General features: G+C 43.9%; 13 protein-coding genes across 13 annotated transcripts; 5 read left to right on the top strand and 8 right to left on the bottom strand.

The window, feature by feature from the left end:
* Positions 1-295: 295 nt before the first annotated feature.
* On the top strand, positions 296-898 carry I203_108008 (uncharacterized protein; the record flags this gene model as incomplete). Its single annotated transcript, XM_019148188.1, has 4 exons — positions 296-349; positions 438-519; positions 616-762; positions 864-898. 4 exons carry the CDS (start codon positions 296-298, stop codon positions 896-898), a joined length of 318 nt encoding a protein of 105 aa, XP_019002421.1.
* A 236-nt stretch (positions 899-1134) lies between these two features.
* Positions 1135-4260, bottom strand: I203_108007 (cysteine-tRNA ligase; the record flags this gene model as incomplete). The annotated part of the gene is made up of 11 exons (XM_019148187.1): positions 1135-1674; positions 1776-2049; positions 2115-2212; positions 2279-2404; positions 2470-2577; positions 2638-2870; positions 2984-3299; positions 3388-3780; positions 3850-3946; positions 4014-4102; positions 4162-4260. The coding sequence occupies 11 exons, from the start codon at positions 4258-4260 to the stop codon at positions 1135-1137; spliced, it is 2373 nt and encodes a 790-aa protein (XP_019002420.1).
* Positions 4261-4766: 506 nt separating this feature from the next.
* On the top strand, positions 4767-5957 carry I203_108006 (endoplasmic reticulum vesicle protein 25; the record flags this gene model as incomplete). Its single annotated transcript, XM_065518307.1, has 7 exons — positions 4767-4867; positions 4980-5109; positions 5179-5263; positions 5338-5407; positions 5509-5639; positions 5775-5848; positions 5910-5957. The coding sequence occupies 7 exons, from the start codon at positions 4767-4769 to the stop codon at positions 5955-5957; spliced, it is 639 nt and encodes a 212-aa protein (XP_065372672.1).
* Positions 5958-6360: 403 nt separating this feature from the next.
* On the top strand, positions 6361-7579 carry I203_108005 (uncharacterized protein; the record flags this gene model as incomplete). The annotated part of the gene is made up of 5 exons (XM_019148185.1): positions 6361-6870; positions 6997-7075; positions 7159-7186; positions 7264-7373; positions 7449-7579. 5 exons carry the CDS (start codon positions 6361-6363, stop codon positions 7577-7579), a joined length of 858 nt encoding a protein of 285 aa, XP_019002418.1.
* A 239-nt stretch (positions 7580-7818) lies between these two features.
* On the bottom strand, positions 7819-9031 carry I203_108004 (uncharacterized protein; the record flags this gene model as incomplete). Its single annotated transcript, XM_065518306.1, has 5 exons — positions 7819-8005; positions 8072-8147; positions 8243-8540; positions 8677-8803; positions 8919-9031. 5 exons carry the CDS (start codon positions 9029-9031, stop codon positions 7819-7821), a joined length of 801 nt encoding a protein of 266 aa, XP_065372671.1.
* A 759-nt stretch (positions 9032-9790) lies between these two features.
* On the top strand, positions 9791-11394 carry I203_108003 (uncharacterized protein; the record flags this gene model as incomplete). The annotated part of the gene is made up of 3 exons (XM_019148183.1): positions 9791-10264; positions 10483-10770; positions 10918-11394. 3 exons carry the CDS (start codon positions 9791-9793, stop codon positions 11392-11394), a joined length of 1239 nt encoding a protein of 412 aa, XP_019002416.1.
* Positions 11395-11730: 336 nt separating this feature from the next.
* On the bottom strand, positions 11731-12590 carry I203_108002 (uncharacterized protein; the record flags this gene model as incomplete). The annotated part of the gene is made up of 4 exons (XM_019148182.1): positions 11731-12058; positions 12169-12337; positions 12413-12497; positions 12561-12590. 4 exons carry the CDS (start codon positions 12588-12590, stop codon positions 11731-11733), a joined length of 612 nt encoding a protein of 203 aa, XP_019002415.1.
* A 526-nt stretch (positions 12591-13116) lies between these two features.
* I203_108001 (uncharacterized protein) lies at positions 13117-13739 on the bottom strand (the record flags this gene model as incomplete). The annotated part of the gene is made up of 4 exons (XM_019148181.1): positions 13117-13214; positions 13307-13441; positions 13505-13598; positions 13674-13739. 4 exons carry the CDS (start codon positions 13737-13739, stop codon positions 13117-13119), a joined length of 393 nt encoding a protein of 130 aa, XP_019002414.1.
* A 687-nt stretch (positions 13740-14426) lies between these two features.
* On the bottom strand, positions 14427-15021 carry I203_108000 (uncharacterized protein; the record flags this gene model as incomplete). Its single annotated transcript, XM_019148180.1, has 3 exons — positions 14427-14476; positions 14531-14632; positions 14862-15021. The coding sequence occupies 3 exons, from the start codon at positions 15019-15021 to the stop codon at positions 14427-14429; spliced, it is 312 nt and encodes a 103-aa protein (XP_019002413.1).
* A 658-nt stretch (positions 15022-15679) lies between these two features.
* Positions 15680-16953, bottom strand: I203_107999 (uncharacterized protein; the record flags this gene model as incomplete). Its single annotated transcript, XM_019148179.1, has 4 exons — positions 15680-16181; positions 16339-16568; positions 16632-16729; positions 16800-16953. 4 exons carry the CDS (start codon positions 16951-16953, stop codon positions 15680-15682), a joined length of 984 nt encoding a protein of 327 aa, XP_019002412.1.
* Positions 16954-17327: 374 nt separating this feature from the next.
* On the top strand, positions 17328-18181 carry I203_107998 (uncharacterized protein; the record flags this gene model as incomplete). Its single annotated transcript, XM_019148178.2, has 5 exons — positions 17328-17361; positions 17424-17482; positions 17563-17760; positions 17942-18028; positions 18116-18181. The coding sequence occupies 5 exons, from the start codon at positions 17328-17330 to the stop codon at positions 18179-18181; spliced, it is 444 nt and encodes a 147-aa protein (XP_019002411.2).
* A 457-nt stretch (positions 18182-18638) lies between these two features.
* Positions 18639-19605, bottom strand: I203_107997 (uncharacterized protein; the record flags this gene model as incomplete). The annotated part of the gene is made up of 5 exons (XM_065518305.1): positions 18639-18696; positions 18759-18765; positions 18920-19133; positions 19221-19365; positions 19433-19605. 5 exons carry the CDS (start codon positions 19603-19605, stop codon positions 18639-18641), a joined length of 597 nt encoding a protein of 198 aa, XP_065372670.1.
* Positions 19606-20242: 637 nt separating this feature from the next.
* I203_107996 (uncharacterized protein) lies at positions 20243-21013 on the bottom strand (the record flags this gene model as incomplete). Its single annotated transcript, XM_019148177.2, has 3 exons — positions 20243-20581; positions 20636-20794; positions 20867-21013. 3 exons carry the CDS (start codon positions 21011-21013, stop codon positions 20243-20245), a joined length of 645 nt encoding a protein of 214 aa, XP_019002410.2.
* Between the last annotated feature and the right edge of the window lie 376 nt (positions 21014-21389).

Here is a 21389-nt window from a genome sequence, read left to right as displayed (position 1 = left end):
CTTGAAATGCATGTATAATTGATCTGATATCCCTTGCCCTAGAGTATGGTGGGTCACCTCTGTAGGTGCACGCACAGACAATGACCTGAGAGTGGGGTATTTTATTGTACTCCCCATACACACAGGTCTTCCTTGATGACATCAACGAACGGTGAGGTAAACGGACAGCACGAATTGAGTCGAGGGAATGTATTTCTGACCCTACTTCATCTGTCCTACTGTCTTTGTTATATTGAACCTGCTGTTGTTGATAAGATACTGCACCGTCATCGAAACTCGCAATAAACCTGGAAAGATGGGAAACAAGCTTTCGTCCCTCATGCCATGGCGACCCAAAACTCAATCTCATGTATGTTCATCTTTCTTTCACTATCTCTCATCTAGCAGTCATAACCCGGATAATGGGGCAATATGAAATCTGACGGATGATGTGATAGTCAATCACCTTCATCTATGGTGGACAAATCAATTCAGAAACGTTCCTAAGCACCCTCCAAGCTCATAAAGACTATCTCAAAGGTAAGTTTAAAGTAACATATTGTCTGCCTGAATTACATACTTGTGTATGACATTGAGAACACTGACGGGATGGATGGTCATTCACTCCATTTTAAGCTGGCTCGCCAAGAACATATACAAGGGAAGAGAACGGATCGACCATCATAACGTTCCAACGATCCAAACCTTTCAGAACGGCCAATGAAGATAAGTTGGAGAGAACAGTGATGGAGATATTGGGTTTGAGTGGAAATAATGGAACTTGTAAGTTTAGAGTTCACTGTAAACGCAAATCAGTACGAATGATCATCAACGATATTCAACGGCAGTCTGAATGCTGATGATGCTACCTGCTGTGTTTTTAGTAACCAAATTGGCCATCTCAACCAAAACAACATAAATAATCCTGCATGCTCCGAACCTTCAGTCTTTCCGAGCTTATCTTCCCAATCCCCTTCTTTTCCATTGTGTGTCAAGTTATGTACTGTACCTGTAATGCATGTGATCTAGCGAATTATATTCGTTCCTAAATCGATATACCGTCCATCGTGCTCAGAGCTATTCACCATGACCAACAACCGACCTTATATTCCTAATACTCTTCTTCCAGGTCATCTGACCGCTACGCCTGCGCCATTACTTCCCCTCCTGCCCTTTCACCCAAACCAAATACGCTTCATGCAATTTCTCCTGAACCTTCTGCTCTTTCTGCCATTTCTTGACCGCATTCTTACTAACTTCCTTCCCTTCGGCATCCTTGGTCGGTAATCCTTGTTCATCCCATTCGGTGTACAAACCTTGCACGTGAGGGGGTTTGAACATATCCTTAGGACTGACTTTTCCTTTTTCGAGTTGGATCCTCTTCTTCTCTTCAGCAGCTTTAGCAGAAGCTTCTTTCTTTGCTAATTTTTCAGCTGCTATACGCTTCTTCTCTTCCCTTGCAGCAACCAGTGACGAAGGATCGACAATCTTCCATAAGGCTCCACCATCCTGTCCTTGTCCATCATCCAATTGTAAACCGAGATTAACAGCATCTTCGTCTCTAAATTTATCGGAGAGGGATAATATCTGTTTGGAGAGTTGTTCCGGAGATATGGATTTGTCCATTGCTAATTTTCGGACGGAATCTCGGAAGGAAGAGATGGATCGTGCCCATGGTTCTACTTGAGACGATACCTGAACGAAGTATAAAACAAATCAGTATAAAATTCAGGAAATGGCCGTGGTTCGACATCCAGACAAGAATAACATTCGACTCAGGATTGCGTGTAACTCACATCTTGACCATTCACTCCCTCCTGACCACCAACCGTAGCTATACCCCATCCAATACCATTCTTAGGCGGAGCACCTTCACCTAAACCGAACATCCATAACATCCTAGTTATCCATTCCGCTATATTAACCACCACACCGAGGTTCGAATCTCTTCCTTTCGTCGAAAAATATATGTTGGTCTTGGCGATGAGGTCAAGGAGGATTTGGATGGCTATGGGTGTATTGAATGAATCGCAGAGAGCGGCGTGGAATTCTTTTTGGGCGTTGAAAAGACTACGAGAGCAATATTTATCAGCATTGCGATGTATATGGAAGAAGATTTGTCGGTCATCACTCACTCATTCGTAATAGCTTCCTCAGCCTCTCCGAGACCATGTTCACCCTCCGAGGAAGGTCCAGCTTGTGCTAATCGAGCATTGACATTGGCAAAGAAGTTCTACAATCACGACAATAACTCCAGTATTTCGGTTGCAACATCAATCTTGTATTCGATTCCACTCACATCGAAAGTCTCCTCCTTAGCTTTTGTATCAGCTATCAGTCCTCGACTATAATCCAATTTCTGATTCCACGTCTGCAGCATGAACGCAAGACGCAACCGCCTAGCGGTATTTCTTGACAATTCCTCCTGCGGCACACCAACTCAGATCAGTACTCTTAAGAATGAACGGATATGAGTGATGTACGACTTACCTCGATAGTGATGAAGTTTTTCAACGATTTACTCATCTTCAAACCTTCGATATGCAAATGTCCAGTATGTAAGAAGTAATTCACCCATTGTTCACATCCATGATACGCCTACAAAAATATCATAAGCTTTCGACTCAGAACCTTACCGACTCTTGAAAGCTGACTTACCTCGCTCTGGGCCAATTCATTATCATGATGAGGGAACATCAAATCGACACCACCGGAATGTATATCCATTCCCCTACCTAATATCGCAGATGCCATAACGGAACATTCAATGTGCCAACCTGGTCTACCTTTTCCCCAGGGGGATGGCCAAGCAGGTTCACCAGGTTTCGATTTGGCTTTCCATAAGGCGAAATCTGCTGCTTGACGTTTTCCTTTTGATCCGGTAAGTGCGCCTAGTACGTTTGTAAAATGTCATCAGCGAAGCTGGTCGTAAAGGCAGAAAATGGAGGGTATGATTTGAATGCGAGTTATCGTATGACGGTTGAGTGTTATGAGTATTACTCACCTTCACCTTCATCCAACAATTTCCTATTCCCTTTACTACCCGGCTGCAACTTTGCATAATCATGTCTAAACCCATTCCCCTCAGCTCCATCAAACTTGTTCACATCAAACCATACACTCCCTTCCGCCTCGTAGGCAAACCCATTGGTTATTATCTTTTCTACGAAAGTGACAATCTCAGAGACGTATTCAGATACTCGAGGTTTGAAGCTTGGAGGTAGGATTTTCAATTTGGCCATATCGGCGAAGAACTGTTCTTCCCAATATAGAGCTAATGTGCGGGATACAGCTATGGGATCTTTGATGGTGTGACCGAGCTAGAGTGATGTATTGAGTTGGGTCAGTTAATGTGACAAGGTTGATATGAATAGGTATCATACGACGATAGATCAAAGTTACACTCACTGTCTCTCCATAGTGTGGTCCCAAAACATCGCTAGTCCCATCTACTAAATCCACCACATCCCCTTCTGTTGATCCATTCAATTGTCCCTCAGCTTTGGTGATTGCACCATGTGCTTTGAGCAGACTAGCAAGGTACAGAGTGAATTTCTCCTCTTTCAACCTAGCTTCCTCTGCGAATTTTGTATCCGTCTTATCTTTCTCCAATATAATCTTGAATATCTCTAAATCATCTTGAGTGTTGAATGTGAGAGGGGAAGGAAGGGATTTGATAAGTTTAGAATGTAAGAGTTTGGAGAATGCTAATTTCGTATCGTTTATAAGTTCGGGAGTGATGGTGGAGTGGGTCGATTTGCTTTGATCCAATAGGTATTTTTCACGAGCACGAAGAATAATCTATGCATCGGTGTACAACTTGATCAGGATGGAGATATTTGATGAAATAGATCGAGAAAAAGAACATACCTTATCATCTATATCTGTAATGTTCATGACGAAGTTAACATTGTACCCGAAATAATCTCTCAATATCCTTCGTATGATATCCTGAGTCAAGTAATTCCTGTTTCCAGAAAGACGTCACATCAGTTACAGTCTCACTTGAAAGCGGTGAGGAATCGGCAGCTGACCTTGCATGTCCCATATGACTCGAATCGTATACTGTAGGTCCACAGTTATACCAATCTATATGTTTCGGTTTACGAGTTTTGAACACATCCTACCGAACTTAATCAGCTATGCGTGCTGGTGAGCAACGACGAAGGTCAAGCTGCATACCTTTGATCTGGTCAGAGAGTTGTATACTCTCAAGACAGGCTCATCGTTACTGATAGGATTGGAACAGGTCGAAGCTTTTGAGGCTGTGGTCACGGACATTTTGAGTATTCTTGATGGTGATGAGAGTAAAGTTGGATGAGGAGGTATGAAAGAGCGTTTTGAACAGAGAAGGAAGATTGACCTCATACAGCGGATAGCAGAGGGGTCAGGCCGACTCGGTAGTATCACCAGTCAGGTGTCGTGATCGGTCTCCTGTTGGCGCTGTTGCAACGGTAGTTGATATGATGATGAAAGCTTGAGCACCTATACCGTGCTGCTGCTTCCTTTGTCTTTTGACTTTTTGGTTGAACAACACTTCCCAAAATGACTCGGTCTCTCGCTGCATCCGGGAACAACTTCAAGGCACGAATAGATCTTGATAGGCACACGATACCAGCGATTTCACGGGCCTAATCCATCACGCGTCTCTTGCACTGATCAGACGTGGAGGTGATCATCTCCCTTTTCAAACATTTCGTACCATCTCCAACATCATCATCATATGCAAAACTACTACCACGGGAAGCCGACGACGACGACGACGAGAAGATCCTAACGACTGAACAATGATATTCCGACCGATACTGTTCTTCCTATCACTGATATCGGCAGTGTACGCTGTCAAGTTCGATTTAGTTGCCGATAGGTATCCTAAACCTCGTACGTTGTGATTTATCTACAGCAGGGTTGCTCGCGCTAATGACGCTTTTCAATGATATAGGGTGGTAAGCTACAACCGAATTCTCATACAAGTTACTGTACTGATCCGAGTGAAGTAGTATATGGAACTTTGCAGCTGCCCATTCGTTGGTGATTGTGACAGCCAACGTGCCGTATGAGAATGGACAAAGGGTTGATATCGAGATTCTAGATGGATCAGAGAGGGGGAACGTATACCTGAATAAGAAGGTTAGCTAGCTTCTTTACCTATTGTCTCTGGAGATATTGTTATATAGCTGATGGGATTCCATGATACAGGATATAAAAGGAGAAACTAGATTGGCTATTACCACGCATGAGTCAGCGGACGTTGGAGTATGTCTGAGGAATTACCTGGAAAGTGGTGAGTGTAGTATATCAGATAGCTCGCGAGCAAACCTTGCCGGTATCTGATGAATGTCTGCTGTACTCACATAGACTCTCATGAGAAATTATCGAGAAGTGTGGATCTGGATGTGGATATTGGTGCAGATGCAATAGATTACAAGTGAGTCTCGGAATTCTTAAACGTGGACGTTTGCTGCGCAGAATCTTGTTATCAATGTATAGAATGATATATTAAATCTGAACATACCTTTGCTCTATCAGTGCCATAGCCAATCAGGAATCACTATCCATCCTCGAAGTGGAAATGCGTAAACTAGAAGCTGTCGTAAAAGAAATAGTAGAAGAGATGGGTTATCTACAGCGAAGAGAGATGAGGATGAGAGATACTAATGGTGCGTAATACTTTTCGTGAAAACATCAACCCTCTCCATAGACTTCTCAGCACTCTGGACCAAGTGTATCGTCATACAACCAAACCATCATAACAATTGATTTACTGAATGATTGTCATGCTTCCTGTATTGTAGAAAGTACCAATTCTCGAGTCAAGAACTTTTCCATCCTTATAACGGTCGGCATAATTGGACTAGGTGCATGGCAGGTGAGCTTGTTCGCCAATGATTTAAGTTGGGAAGAAGCTGACACTGATATTGCCTGTACAGCTCGTCCATTTACGGTCTTTCTTCAAACGTAAATATTTGATTGATTAGTCCATCTCATGGTGGATCTGATCGATGGGCGAATCGCCTTGACGAAATGCATTACCGTTAAAGAACAAGTATTGGTTCGGTTCCATATAATCTGCTTTTCTGATCAATCCTCATCTCATCTTGTTGATTAAATACCAACCCGGATGACGTGTACTGACGTGTACTGATGCTCATTCCGCCAAAGGATGGTTAGAAGGGTCTGTGCGTCGATACTAATCAATCTTCCTTTTCCTCATCCTCACCGCTCATATATATATATATATATATATCACTCACTTCCAATCTCATGCTTCCTTTTCTTTCTTCTTTCCCTCTTTTCTTTTCCTTCATTCAATCCGTTCTCTTCTCTCCATACACCAATCCCATCTCCACACCATTCAAGATAGGTCCCATATTCTCAAGAATGTCCAATCAATTCTTCCCGCCCGCCTCGGGATCACCCTACCACCCTAATCCATCCCCCAGATCAGCTAATCTCGGTAGATCGAACACTTCTCCCGATCTGGTCGATATTGACGAGGAAGGAAACCATCCTTCCTCCTCTGTCAATATCAACGCCCACAACGGGAACGGTACTGGTAGACAATGGAGCAACCAAGTTCCTCCTTCTTCACCTGCCGGTTTCCATCCTCATTCAGCACCGGCTACACCCAGAAGACCTAATTTCGTTCCTCCCCAATTTAACGCTAATGGTGAACGACCTTCCCCAGCTATTAATATGGGAGGTCCTAAAAGGCTTACTCGAAGAGCTGGTCAAGGAACGGGTTCAAGTTCTTCTTTACCTCCCTCAGTTGAAGAAGAGGAAGATGCTGGTGGTAGTTCTAGAAAGAAGATAAGATATAATAGTCATAATGCCATGAACGAGGAAAAGGTCAAGGAAGAGGTCGAAGATACGTTTGATCCTATGGAAGCTGTGAGTTATGCCTTCCTGATTTGATCTTCCTTCGATCTTTGAATCAATAGTTGTACCTGTACACAAGCTTGACGATATCCATATGATTGGTCATTTACGGATGCTATACAATGTGACATCTGTTAGATCCACGTTTTCGACTCTAAAGCTGAACTCGAGAATGAATGGGATAAAATCCAAGGGGAATTAGTCAAATTCCTTGACAGTGAGTATAGCTCTGCATATTCGACCACTTCACGGTAAAATGTATCTTGACACTTGACTCACCATATCTTGTTGTCAACACAGATTATGCCAAAGATACACTCGCTCACGCGTGGGTACAAACGTCTTGCTGTTCTCCTTATCCTAATGATTGTCAAAAGGTAATAGCAAGCTGACATTCCTGATCAGGTATGAAAATATCATTCAAGTAAATTACATTTTCACCAAACTCAACAAGGATGCCCAAGAGAATCTGTTGGCTGGGGTCGAAGCCATCAAAACTGAAGAAGCTGGACATGGTGGGTGTTCCTCCCTTTGATCAACATCATGTTATAACATCCCAATCTGACCATCTACTTTCGCTTCGGTGGCAGAAAAAGCAAGAAAGATCATCACCGATTTCTCCGCCGAGATGAAACGAGCTGCAGAGGTACTTAGCAGATTCGGTAATCAAGGTAATGCCATTAAGGCGATTCTGGCTAAGCCTGAAGGGGACGTGGTTTAAGTGATAAATAATGGGTACTATGGATTATTCCTTCCACAGCTTTTTCAAGCCCCTCCATATATGCTTCATACGCAATGTCAATTATCCCTTCGAGTAGTTCAAGTAGGGAATATTAAGATTAGTAGTACTCATATTTCCATTTCGTCATAATCGCTGGTCAATGTAGCTCAATTAGTGATGTTTCAACGTATTTCCATTATCGTTTTCCATGCAATACATGTACATAGTTTTTAATCCCATTACTTTGATGAGACACCCATCTCCCAACCCGGTTGCATCAAATACCCTTTCGTCTCCTCTTCGGCTTTCTTCGAGTTTGCTGCTGTATCGAACTTCACTAAGAACGATTTGGAGCCTTTATTGGGTGTTGGATGGGATTTGGGGACGGGCGAGTTGTATGAGGTGATTGAGATCAATCCGGTGTATCTGATCATATAACAGGTCAGTCATGATAAAGGTGTATGCGTGAGATGGCAGACGAGATTGACTCACTGTGAGAATAGGGCTGACATTATATCGGAATTACATTCAGGGGGTAGGTTCGTACATATGAGAGAAGGATGATTAGCTGAACAATTTCGAACAAGCATCGTATCGTTAGTATATCCCTTTTGACTGAAAGGAGATTATTTGATGAAAAGGTGGGTCGAGACGTGAACGTGCCTTGTTCATCCTCATCCTCATCCAACTCCATCTCTTCCTCCTCTTCCTCTTCCCCATTACCTTTCTGCCTCTTTGGATCTCTCCCTTCACCACCATCGTTCTCTTCCGTTTCCAAATCCCTCTTTTCTCCCCTGAGAGCAGCTTCATCCGCCTCACGCTCCTTCTCCAACTGCTCGTATTCACCCTGAGCATTCGATACGACCAATTTGGCAGCTTCCATCGCTGCCTTCTCTCGGGAGAGGGATGGATCTTGGCGGGAGAGGGTGGTGTTGGAAGGTGATTTGGCGTATGATATTGACTGGTAGCATGGGATATGTCAGTATATGTTATATGTTCATTGTATCAGATGATTGTAATATCATTCCATATAATCAAAGGTTCATAAAACAAAAAAAAAAAAATCAGGAATCTATATCAGAAGATCGTTCACTCACCAGTTCCTTATCGTAGAACAACTCTCCACTCAACCCTCTCAAGGCAGCTGTAGCAGAAGCCTGTTCGGCAAATACTATGAATGCCTGACCCCTTCCCCCACCATGTTTCTTAGCTACGATATCGATTCTGATCAAACACACACCGCACACCAGGATCAGCTGAGGTTTCATCGTTGATGTAAAGGTGTGAGAGAGATATATACGTGTAGGTACGAGGTATAACTAGGAGAATGACCACTCACACTTGTCCATAAGGTGTGAAGAGGGAATACAAGGAAGCTTTCAATTCGGGTTTCTTCGTCTTGGTCTCTAGGTTGGATACGTATAACGTCGGAGAGGGTTTAGCGAGAGCCATGATGAGTCGAGTTTTACGAATCTCTGACAGCTCTAGCTTCTTATAAAGTATTTAGCAGGTATGATCTTAATGCCAATGATTGCAATTGATGTTTTCTTACTCGTACAGCTTGGACTGATCGAAGTTGAAGATGGGATGTCGCTTAAGTGGGTATCATGAATAATATGCTTGGACTAACTTATGGCCTGCGAAATCATTTTCATTTTCGTTTTCTCGACTGTCAACGCGCGAACGTGGAGTGGAGAAAGATCAATGGTCCATCCCATAGCAGAGATATCGATTGAAACTAGTGTCCTATACCATCTGATCATAGCCTGTCCACGCTACTCACATCATCGCCTTGTCCTGGGTACAAAGTCGGCCCAAAAGATTTCAGGGAGGTCGATTATTGGTGAGTCAAGTTGAATGCATTGTATCAAAATTTTTATGGGTTTGGCCTGGGCAATCTGCGAGTTTTTGACGCGTTGAGCTGGAATTGGAATTGGAATTGGAATTGGAATTGCATTCCGGAAAATGTGGTTCGAGGTTTTTCATCTTGGTTTTTTTCGTTGTTTTATGTCACTTTGGGGTTGTTGTTGAACTGACTCAATCTTATTGTACAGATGGTTCAATACTCACGCTCATTTGGATCATCCACGAATTATTCACGTAGCTCAAGAAGGTATACGATTTGTTCTCAGTATCGATAAACAACGATATATCCAATAAAATCAACAAAATTACATCCCCATCACTCATTCAATCATCACTCCTTCCAAGATGACTTATAACCTCACAACCTCGACTTTCTCCTCAACCCTTCCCAATCTAATCGAGACCTACCTCCCATCATCTCTACACCCGTTCTTCCTCCTCTCTTACCCTATACATCCCAAAGCTCACTCGTTTTTACGTCTGGCATCAACATCAAATCACAATGTTGTCGGACAGATATTGTATGATAAAGGATATAAAGATATATATTATTCGATATCATGGGCCATCATATTCACTCTACTCAGGTCGTTCACTATGAACTATGTCTTTCAACCTTTCGCGAGCTACATACTAGATAGGAATAGACGTATAGAGTTGAAACAGAAGAAGAAAAAGATAAAAGGAGGAGGTGCCGAGGTAGAGGTGGTGGTGGAAGAGAGTAAGAAGGAGAAAAAGCATAAGAAACATCTTGTAACTAGGTTCTCGGAACAGGGTTGGAGTATGTTGTATTGTACGGTGTTTTGGACATTGGGGATGGTGAGTTGAATTGGCTCTCCTCGTATTTGGGCTGTCAACAGGGAGCGGAGATGGAGTTGTTCACTGGGGCGTGATGTGGTCTGGTACTCATTGGAAGATTCCTTTGTCTTTTGTCTTCCTCATTTCCAACTCCACCTTTCATGTTCGGACCACCACTTCACTTTATTTCGCTCTATGTCCATAAATGAGCTAATCACCTCTCCCTTGGCGACTCATAGTTCACCCTCTACTCCGTTCCCTCACCCACCTCTCCTGAGCAGTTATGGGGCACCTACCCCTACACCCCTCTACCGGCTCTAACGAAGTTCTACTACCTCGCTCAATTGGGATGGTGGTTCCACCAGATCTACGTGATCAACACTGAGAAAAGGAGGAAAGATCATTGGCAGATGTTCGGTCATCATATTTTGACTATCACCTTGATCGTCACGAGTTACATAGCGAACTTCACTAGGATAGGTGTGGTCATTCATGTTTTGATGGATTTCTGTGATATCTTCTTACCTGTGAGTGGGATAAGGATCTACTTGCTCGATCTCTCAATTCTCCATGTCTCTCCTTGATGTCCTTATTTCCTGTCCCTGATCCGCTCCCCTGGATCTCCCTCCTCTAATGGAACGTAATCATACTGACTCACCCGTGCTATCTTTCAGCTCGCGAAGATGCTTCGATACCTCTCCTACTCCCGCTCATGCGACCTAACATTCGTCATCTTTCTAATCTCATGGTTATTCTCCCGAGAAATCGGTTTATTCCTAGTCATCAAAACGTCTTATCTCGACGCACCAAGGTTCATTCAATTTAAGTGGTCCCCATCGACTGGACAGTATTTGACGTACAGGACGTATTTGGGTTTCATAGGGTTGGTGAGCCTTTTGTGGGTATTGGCGAGTATATGGTTTTACATGGCTGTGAAAGTCGCTGTTAAAGTTGTTAGAGGTCAGGGGGCAGAAGATTCAAGGTCGGATGATGAAGATGAGGATGGACCGACCGAAGATGGAGATGGTGATGGGGAGGTGTTGGATGATGTACCTCAGAGTGTGGGTACGACTGCGAATGGTATATCAAATGGACATTCACATTCGAATGGGAATGGAAATGCAGATGGGACCTTGAAGAAAAGGAAATAACGCTTGACGATGAACGACGATGATGATTTGGTTTAGGAGAATGAATGAAAATGTGAATTACTTGATAGATCATTATACATATACATATATAAATACACATATATATATATCTCGTACATCCAATCCACTATGGCATTGAGTTATGCAAAAGGTATAATACAGTTGTTATATAACATGAGGATATGAAACACAGCACATTGATCATATGACTATACCAACAGTAGATACTGTACAGCTATCGATCCGTGTCAAAGAGAGATACTACAGAGATCAAGTACAGCTTGATACGGTTCAACTTCAACATTCACAAGATAGTGAGAGCGAAGTCCAAATTGATCAATTACCCATACTCGTACTCTTCTTCTTAAACTTCCTAGTAATCGAGCTAAACCTATTACTATTCCCTCCCTGAGGTTGATGATATGGTAAATCCTCGTAATGGACGTGATTCGATCCGGTGGGGTTAGTAGGCGAAGTAGCCATTGTCATCTGCATCCCCGGTGGTGGAACAGATGGTGAGACTGTTCCTGCTTCGCTGACTGTTGAGGGGAATGAAGTGAGGGAAGGTGCAGTAGGCTTGGAGCCAGATCGTTTCTTGATTCTGGTGGATGAAAGTGCTGATGGTGGGGCCGATTCGATATACCCTACGGGTGTACCTGATGGTCTATAACCACCATACTCCAATATCAGCTCGATTCCTTCTAACACTAACACAATATGATCTTATATCTGCGGATGCTTATCAGTCATTAGTCGTGGTATATGTTGACTCACCCTAACAGATTACCTTTCGGAACTAGCCCCACCAGATACCCTTCTACCGCAGCTATCTCCGATGTAGACCACGGTGTGGCTTTACCAACTTGTAATTGGGTGGTACCGGTAGTAACGCCATTATGAGTGGTGAATGACGAAGAGACGGAGTATCCTATTGATTGATGGGCTTAATTGAATGCTCGACCAAATCAGTTGGATTCTTGTGAATGCAAGCAGTCAATCAAGCAAATACAATGCTTACAACATCTGAACGCTTGAGATGCTTGTCGGCGGAATGCTTCTTCCAGTTGAGGTGTAAGTGGTGTGGAAGTGGTGTAGGTTTGCCACTTAAATTGAACGATGTTAGCTACCTCGTCTTGATGGTCTTCAACACGATGGAATGAACCTACGTGCATGGGAGCAGATTGCCAGAGATTCATTTTGCCTCGGTCTATAGTAGTAGCTATCTATATGTGTGGAAACCGGGTGAGTACAAAACAGAGAATGACTTTGGCATACTGTACAGTATCTGATCAACCGAATGGAAATGATTAAATTTCCAAGGAGTCGATGTCGAAGTTTGATGGTTGATGTTGTGATTGACGTCAGATCAGACATTTCCCTTTGATTGTTGATTGAAATGGAAGGTGCATTGACACCCCCCCCCCCTCTCCCACCACCCCATTTTGTTTTCATACACGACATGGTCAGTGCGTCCATGCGATCTGAAGGTCGTGGTCAGTGCACATCAGGAAGCTTGCGTTGATGTCGAGGGGGCTCGAACCTTTCATTAAGTCTTCTTATCAACAGCTCCGATGTTTTGTCAAGTTCGGCAGTGAGTACTAGAGTACAGATAGTCATAGCTTGTAACGACCGCGGAACCATCTAGGATTTTAGTGTTATGTAGCAATGCATACACATACTAAGAATACTGTTATTATACAGCATTGACAAGGTGGTACATGACTAGATTAATTTCCAACCATTTCCAGATGGTGCTGATGCTACTCCAGTAGGTTTGGAACACCCATTATCGGTTGCAACAAGACTTATAGACCATGATCCTATACATACTCATTCATCAGTCCATTGAAACTCGAATGCACACTCCGATCACAAGTGATGGAGACGGTACAGTAAGATACGGATGACTCACTTCTCTTACTCAACCCTTTGAATTCCTTTTCCAGAGCTATCACCTCCCCCTCCACCCATGCTCTGGATTTATGACATTTCACGTTGTATGATCCATCGCGATTATCTGATATCTCAGTCTGCATTATCCCTCGTACTATCATTTTCAACTGTCAGCGAGCCTTCACTGCCCCAGTCCATTGCACGCAGAATGACTCACGATAATTCTTTTTCAGATGATCCAATTCTTCCGCCACTTCTTGTTCGGTGGGATATCGATGTCCCGTCAATCCCGTGATCTCATATATCCTATCCTGTCAACATGAACAAAGTGTTAGTACCGACAATCACATTGTCTCTCATATCAATACTGATGGGTTCGTACATACCGATTCACCATCGCCAACCAACACTCCATCACCTCTATTCTTACTTCGTGAGCCCGTTTGTCCCATTATCCAAAGTCGTATTGCTTTTTCATCCTACAATGATGGTCAATCGAAATCGATACCGATACCAATATCGTTGAACGTTGTTCTGTAAATTCTGCTATACTCTACTATTGTAAAAACAATCGTGAGCGATAGATCATGTAAATCATCGTTCCCATGTTGTGCATGCATGTGCATGTGGTATTTAGTACAACAAAAGGGGCAAAGTCAGAAGACATGGGATCTGCTTGCGTCATCCATTTTGACCATGATTGGGTTGAAATCCAAGGAACGTCGTGGAGGGTACGTATATCCATTGCTGTTCCCATAAGAAAGGATCAACTTTCGATCGTACGGCGAAGGATGTATGTTGTTGGAGGGGATCCCGCAGGTATAGTCAAGATAGCTCAATTCCTTAACAACCAAAAAGAAATGAAAGTGAGGGGACACGAGAATGATATGTCAAATCCAATAATGTGTAAGCTGATCTGGCAAGATATGAACCACCAAATATCAATGAGATTGCGATAAATCAGATACATGTTTTACTACTACTGACATCACCGCTACGCCTTCCAGTGTATGGGACCCTCCGATTGACTCCTGATCGAAATAATGTTACTACGATCAAATGTTCTGCATTGCGAGTCAGAAAAGATATTCATATAATACATCATGACTTGACAAGTGATGACTGACCGAGTGGAACTTTTATTGAGTAGATCCGTAGTATTGCTGTTGATGACCGTGAGGTGGAGGAGCTATCATGGCGTTCATCAGCCTTTGTTGATGCTACCGTATGGTAGCTCACTTACGAGGTGCGCCGGTATATCCTGGACCATTACCAACAAAGTTTCCATTACCCAGATAGGTATATCCTCCAGGACCGAACGATTCTTCAGCTTTCATCTTCTTGTCTGTGCAAGATGACCGATTCATGATCAGCTTCAACATTCAACACACATTCAACACACATTCAACACACATCCAACACATATTCGACACCCATCTCGATGCCAAGTCGACATCATCAAGTCATCGCCTAGTCAACACCCGTTCAACACCCATTCAACAACACTCGATCATTATCCATACAGAATGGTGTACCATGATTTGATTTTATCACAATGCAAGAGAAACACTCACAGATCAACCAGAAGGCATACAAATGACCAGGGAGATATCCCAAGATGGTCAAGCACACGCAGATGAACAAGTCGCAAGAACATCCGGTAATCATCGCCGCTGCGAGAGGGGGGAAAATGATAGCGACGAGAATCAAGATGATATCGGAACCTCGGACCATGTTGAGTGATTTGCGAGTGGTTTAAGTGGGCTGAGAGGGTATTTGTCGTGTAGAGGTAGCTCGTATAGTATTGTGTTAGTGCTGATTTCAAGGGTGCTTAGTGATCTATAGGAGTCGATACGGAGATGTTGGATAATAGCGAAATGAGGGAGAGAAGAAACGTTGAAAGAAAGGTGAAATGAGATGGGATGTTGCGGTGCGAAGTGGTGGCAACGGTTACGGATGTGGAAGTGGCACCAAGTCCCGGGGTAATGACGTCATACTTCTCCATATGAACCTATGTCCTGGCATGATGAGCTTTGGTTGACAGTATGCATCGTTGGACACATGTATCGTTGACTGTATGCACAACCGAAGTATTGCAAGCAGACTTGCGAGGATTTTCGTAGGGCACTATGAGGGCATCAGTAGAGGTGAACTCAATGAGCATGTACTTATCTGTACGCTCGAGGTCTCAACCGAATGTCTCTATCTCAACTTGTGGGTTGCAGCGCGACACCTTCAGGAAGGGTTGACGGAGATATTGAGCTTCTTTTTAGTGAACTCACTCCATGAGAACCTAGTTTCAGACTCATGTTATTGACCTATATGCATAGATACTCATCCCAAAACAATTTTGCCTGTCATATTACTAATCCTGTACTGCCGTACACCAAACCTAGACATCCCATATAAAGCTTTTCACTTCGTTCAACCCATTCCCCTCCTTCTCCTCCTTCTTCGCCCCAACGGGTCCTAACCCACTCGCACCAAAAGTAATTTCTACTCCCTCTACATCATCCCAGCTAAAACCACCTTTCCCACCCCATATCAGACTCTCATCTTCACCTTCGTCTTCTCCCTCCAGTCCCACCCCACTTGTACCACCGCCAAAGAGCTTCGCGAAGAATCCTGAAGACGAGGTACCAGCGACTTTACCCATTGATTCTATCTTACCTCCTGCACCGCTCTTCGTTCGCGTGGCTTTCAGCCTGTCCATCTCCCTCGTTAAGATCGACTTTACCCTCTCCCTGGCGGTGGTGATGGAACTTTCTGGAATTTCGTTGGAGGACGACCGAGTGAGGACGTCACTTTTGTGTGCTAAAACTAGTACTTTGGTAGGTTCAGATTGGGCGGTGATACTTTGATTGGATAAGGTTACAAGGATTGGGGCGAGGTCTCTGCGGATCAGGCCATGTTAGCACCGGTGAAGGACCCGACAATTCAAAGGGACTTGAGCGTTATCGATTGGAGTCATACAGTGCTTCGAGCGTCGTGACTAAGAGCGAAGCTTCCCGAGGCCCTGCACTCTACTGTCTGGATATGAAAAGTACTCACTCAGCAACAGCCGCTGAATTTCTTACTAACGCCTGTATATCCACGACAAACACCACCGCACTAGCCTCTTTGACGTACTTCTTCAGTTCATCTTTCAGCCTCGGATGTCCAGGAAGATCAATCAGTCTGATGGGTTTGGTTTGCCCATCCTCGTATGGTGAATTGAAACGAAAGGTAGTTATGGAGGGTTGTATCGAAGTATGCGTTTGAATATACGTATCATGTACTAGCTACAAGAGTGACATTCCCATCAGCTCATACTATCTCATGATCAGGTCGTCTGAATAGCTAACTTTGGTGAAAAGGGATGTCTTGCCTGAATCACTCGGTCCAACCAATAATACTGACGCGGGGCCAGATCGACGAGATGATTTCTTTCCTGTTCGGAATACTAGATGAAAGCAAGAGGATGAGCTTTGGGATTTGCTTGTTTAAAATTGAGCGAAAGCCAGGGATCTCACAGCTTAGGAATATCAGAAGCACAACCAAACCTCCAGCAGCAGCTACGAACTTCGAATCCTGCAGCAGGGGATGAGCGAGGAGGGAAGATAATGGTTCGACTTCGGGTGTGGTGGCTGTATCGGTCGACACCACTTTCCCTGGTGGTGAAGACATTTTGGTAGCCTCTTTTGATAGGATCGGATGGGGGATATCTATCCTTGATATCTTAGTTGTTGACTAGCTGTTCAAGAACGACATAGTTGGAATGCTAACACTCATGTTTTCGGTTACTATCCTGTTCTGTCAACTGATGTTTGTTGATTTTGATTCCGTTATCTCGTAGCTTTGATTTGCCACGTGGAAAGCGGATTAAGTTGGCTTGATTCCTGACGCGGTTGGATCGTCGTCCGTCTCGTGAATGAGCGAGAGCGAGTGAAAGCCCTTGCTGGTCAAGATGTAGCCATTCTACTTCGCTAAATATCATCCGCTTCTTCAACCTAGTATCTCACTTTGCCCTATTCACTCCTCTCACTCTCTCACTGTACAATATGGCCGACGTGAAAGATCCCAAGATCGCTGAAGGTCAATTCATCTTGCCGTCCCTGATGGAGGTGGAGTACATCTAGCTGATATGTCACTTGTAGCTTACGAGAAGATCAGAAGTAACAACGATGAGACTACATGGCTACTATTGGACTACGAGGTGAGCTATCTCAACATCCTCGCCCTCCACCGAAAAAAGGAGCTTATCTGAGTTATGTCATTGTCTCGCATGCTGTTCAGTCCGACAAATCAAATACGCTCACGCTCACCAAGACGGGAACAGGAAACATTGAAGAATTAGCCAAAGAATTCCAACCTCAAAGAGCTTCTTTCGCGTATGCCAAAGTAAGGTATGAAAATGACGAACATTCGTTCAGGGAGAAGTTTGTCTTGGTCATATGGATTGGAGAGGAAGTGAAAATCATGAGGAGGGCCAAGGTGAGTCAATTGTGTTATGGGTTCTTCGTATCACACATACAAAGATGGTTCCAGGAGAACAGGAGATCAGGAGATCATATAGTCGATTGGCTGGATGTCCTTTAGAAGTAATCCGTCTTCCCGAAGATACTACTATGATGCTATCCCCAGACGTACCGCTGACTTAACGTTCTGTATACAGGTTTCGGTCCACCTCGCAGATGTGAAAAGTGTCCTCAGAGCATACTCCATCGAAGTATCAGCCTCAACTCCATCAGATCTCAAACAGGTATGTGTCATCCTCTCGTGTCGTATATCCTTCCAATTGATCTGCCAAATGTGCTGATTCGCTGACACGTCGGACATATGTATATAGGACGATGTAGTCACTCGGTTACGACGGGCAGGAGGGGCTAACTACGATAGATCTAAATTTGATTAACCCAATTCATACGTAACTGCTTGCATTGCTAGGACAGCAATCATGCACTTCTGATCTTGGCCAAAGCTGCTCTGGGAAATGAAATCACGGAAACCGCTAATAACATCGTAGACATGAATATACAATTATATCTACCCAAGACATCTATCTACTCGGGGAGAAGCGTCGCTGAGACAGAACTGATGACACGATGGGCATCGGTTAAACTGGAATGAATCGTCTTGAGTCCACTAAGACACATCGATTTGCTTCAAGTCGGTGTCCATCCTCACAGCTGAAGGCTTTACATCGACCTTTCTCACAAGTCATGCCTCTGGGGAGAACGCCTGGTAGGGTGAGGCAACTAGTATAGTAAGACTGAATCAGCAACGTGATTTTGCGGATTACCTAGACTTTGATTTGTACGTATCGGAACAGATTACTCACTTAACAGCTCGATCATGAATTTCGCGGCCATCTACCTCTCCATACATGCACCCTCCACAGGACTCCAGCTCGGTATCGGTATCGATGCACTGAATATGGAACATGACTTTTCAACTAGGGTCACGATAGGACTAGCAAAACTACACTTCACCTCGAAACTGAAATCATCCTCTTCCGTAATCTTACAAGCTTTCAAACCACCCGGACAAAGTCCATTTTCCGTCGCATCTCCACCCAAGCTCATCATCTTTCGTTTGGCAAGATCGCTCGGACCGAACGTATGATAATAATGATAATAAATCCCTAACCCACACTGATCAATCGTAAATGGTGGTCCACGTTGGTAACATGCGCAAGAAAGTTTATTGGAATTATCGAAATAACTGAAATAGGCGTTTGGGTATGCTGAGCATCCAGTGAGGCACTCTGGAAGAGATTGGACGGTGAAGTTGGCAGCAGGGCCTTGGGACAGGAAATCGAAACATTTGTACCATCCCCAATTGGCCGGTGGGTGGTTGAGCTCGGCCTGTTAAAGGGAATAGGTCCGTCAGTCTCATCCGGTATCAGTGGCTGTCTATTTAAGGTATAATTCAGGGGCGAAGAAATGGCTCACAGATAAGTTGGGATAAGGACATGAACTATCCGCTATCAAGTGACTAGCATCAGGTTGAATTCCCGTACACCAACATAAACTTGTATTAGGTTGAACGGTTGATACTCTCGAATAAGCATATGTATTTTGAGGACTAGATAATCGTCTGCATACTTACTGAAAGGCAAGGTCATTGGAATGAATGATGTATCTGTACTACAAAGGTAATGTACAATATGATGCTTACTGGACAAGTGATCAAGCTGGATACGTATGATCTAGCGAAGATTCTGTTCGTATCGATTACCGAAGGATTGAAACATCCAGCAAAGACTTCTGCAGCGCTCACTGCTGTATTTACCAGATGGATCAAGGCGAGTGTAGCTATAACAGGGACAGAAAGCATGTTAGGAATATGGTAATGGACCAGGTGATGGGTGAAAGTGATAGTGTTACGAGAATTGATGAGAATCCGAGATCCTATGAGCTACTTATTTAATGCATGTTTCATAAATCACACTTCGACTCATTGTTCAACACGAGGTGCGAAGTCAGATGTTCTCCATTCAAATATAGCTTCCGATGACTGATAGATGTCAGGTGCCATCAAATGCACAACAGATCTCACTGAGAAGTCTGAAAGCTGTGCAAGTGGACTAGATCTCTCGGTAACATACTCGATTAATGCATGATCAATGTGGACATACAAACAGACAACTAGGAACAAATCACGATAAGGAAGAATTATTCGACAGCGAAAAATCACCACAGGATCATGACCTGCAATTCCCCTCGACAAGGTTATACCCCTCCTCGCATAACTTAACTTTGCATTTTCCCTGGTGGCATGACACTCCACCAACAAGATACTGTACCCCGGGTATACAGTAGAAGTACAACTGATGAAGAGGCGGAATCAGCCCACCGTGCATTCATCTGTGCTTTCACAGTAGGAGTGGACTCACTCCATCCCTACATCATGGTTGTCTGTTTCATTGTTTACGAAATCACCATGTACACATCCACCACACGACTCAAGTTCATTATCCACATCGATGCACTATAGCCCACGCAAGCGATCTTGGCTTAGCTCCATGAATTTTTTTCGCTTGACGTTTAACGAATCCACTAGGCATCACATCGTGTACATAGAGGAATGGAGTGTTCTGACCGCATTCCAGAGGAAGATCCACAGGTGGATAGCTGGAGGTGCATATGCATTGAGCGGTCTCACCGACATATTGAGCATAGGCGAGGGGAGTCGAAACACATCTCTCGAAACAGTCTTCGAATGTGGCGACGATGGTCCAGGGTGTAACCCCTGGTGGTAAGATCCAGCAGCCTGCGCATCTGAAGTCGCCTGCAGGTCGGATCACATCCACCTACATGTTCAGTCAATATCGGCTATCGGTCATGTGAAACAAACACCAACGTACCGAGACCCATGGGAAATTACATCCCTCAGAGAAGAAAGCGGGATGAAGTTCAGTACCATTTGGTGAGCTTTGAGAACATTGACAAATCCATTCTGACGCGGGAGTGGAATTCTGAGCCCAGTAAATCGCGTAGGTGACTGGATATTGTTGACATAGATCCTCGTGTCATGCTTTTGTCAGTATGAATAACTACGATCACGGATGCTCATGGATTGCCTCTATCGTACTCACCGAGCACCTAGTCGCCGTTGGATCAAAGGGAATCTGAATAGATGGGAATGGGTGAATGACTGTCCGATTGAAACATCCAACATATGCCGCCCCATTGACGGTAATGGCGAGATAGGATACAGCTATAAAAAGACTGATGACCGACATATCGCTTGAGATGAAGATTCTAGAGAGTGTAGATATGGAGTGAAATGAGTTGTTCGATGATGCTGGATTTCAGAGAATGGATATTGTACAAAGTAAATTGCAAAACTGTATTGTCAGTACAATGGACTGTAATGGCGAGGTTTTTCTCACTGATCGCCATTTATATTCCTTTGTCTTGGCGTAAGATCGTCTGCCCGCAATGTCCGACGCTCTTATGTGATAAAGGTAGGTCCGTCTCGATTCGGAAGAGGGAACATGTGGTTGCATCGATCACTTGATCTCACTACTCGATGGGAACTCGGCTTACCGAGAAACAGACCGTTGCGAAGGTATGGCAGGCGGTTTGATTATGTTTCTCATGATACATACACAGTAT

Source organism: Kwoniella mangroviensis, chromosome 3 (assembly GCF_000507465.2).
Source record: "Kwoniella mangroviensis CBS 8507 chromosome 3, whole genome shotgun sequence".
Classification (NCBI taxonomy): Eukaryota; Fungi; Basidiomycota; class Tremellomycetes; order Tremellales; family Cryptococcaceae; genus Kwoniella; species Kwoniella mangrovensis.
This window is presented reverse-complemented; position numbering and strand designations above follow the sequence as displayed.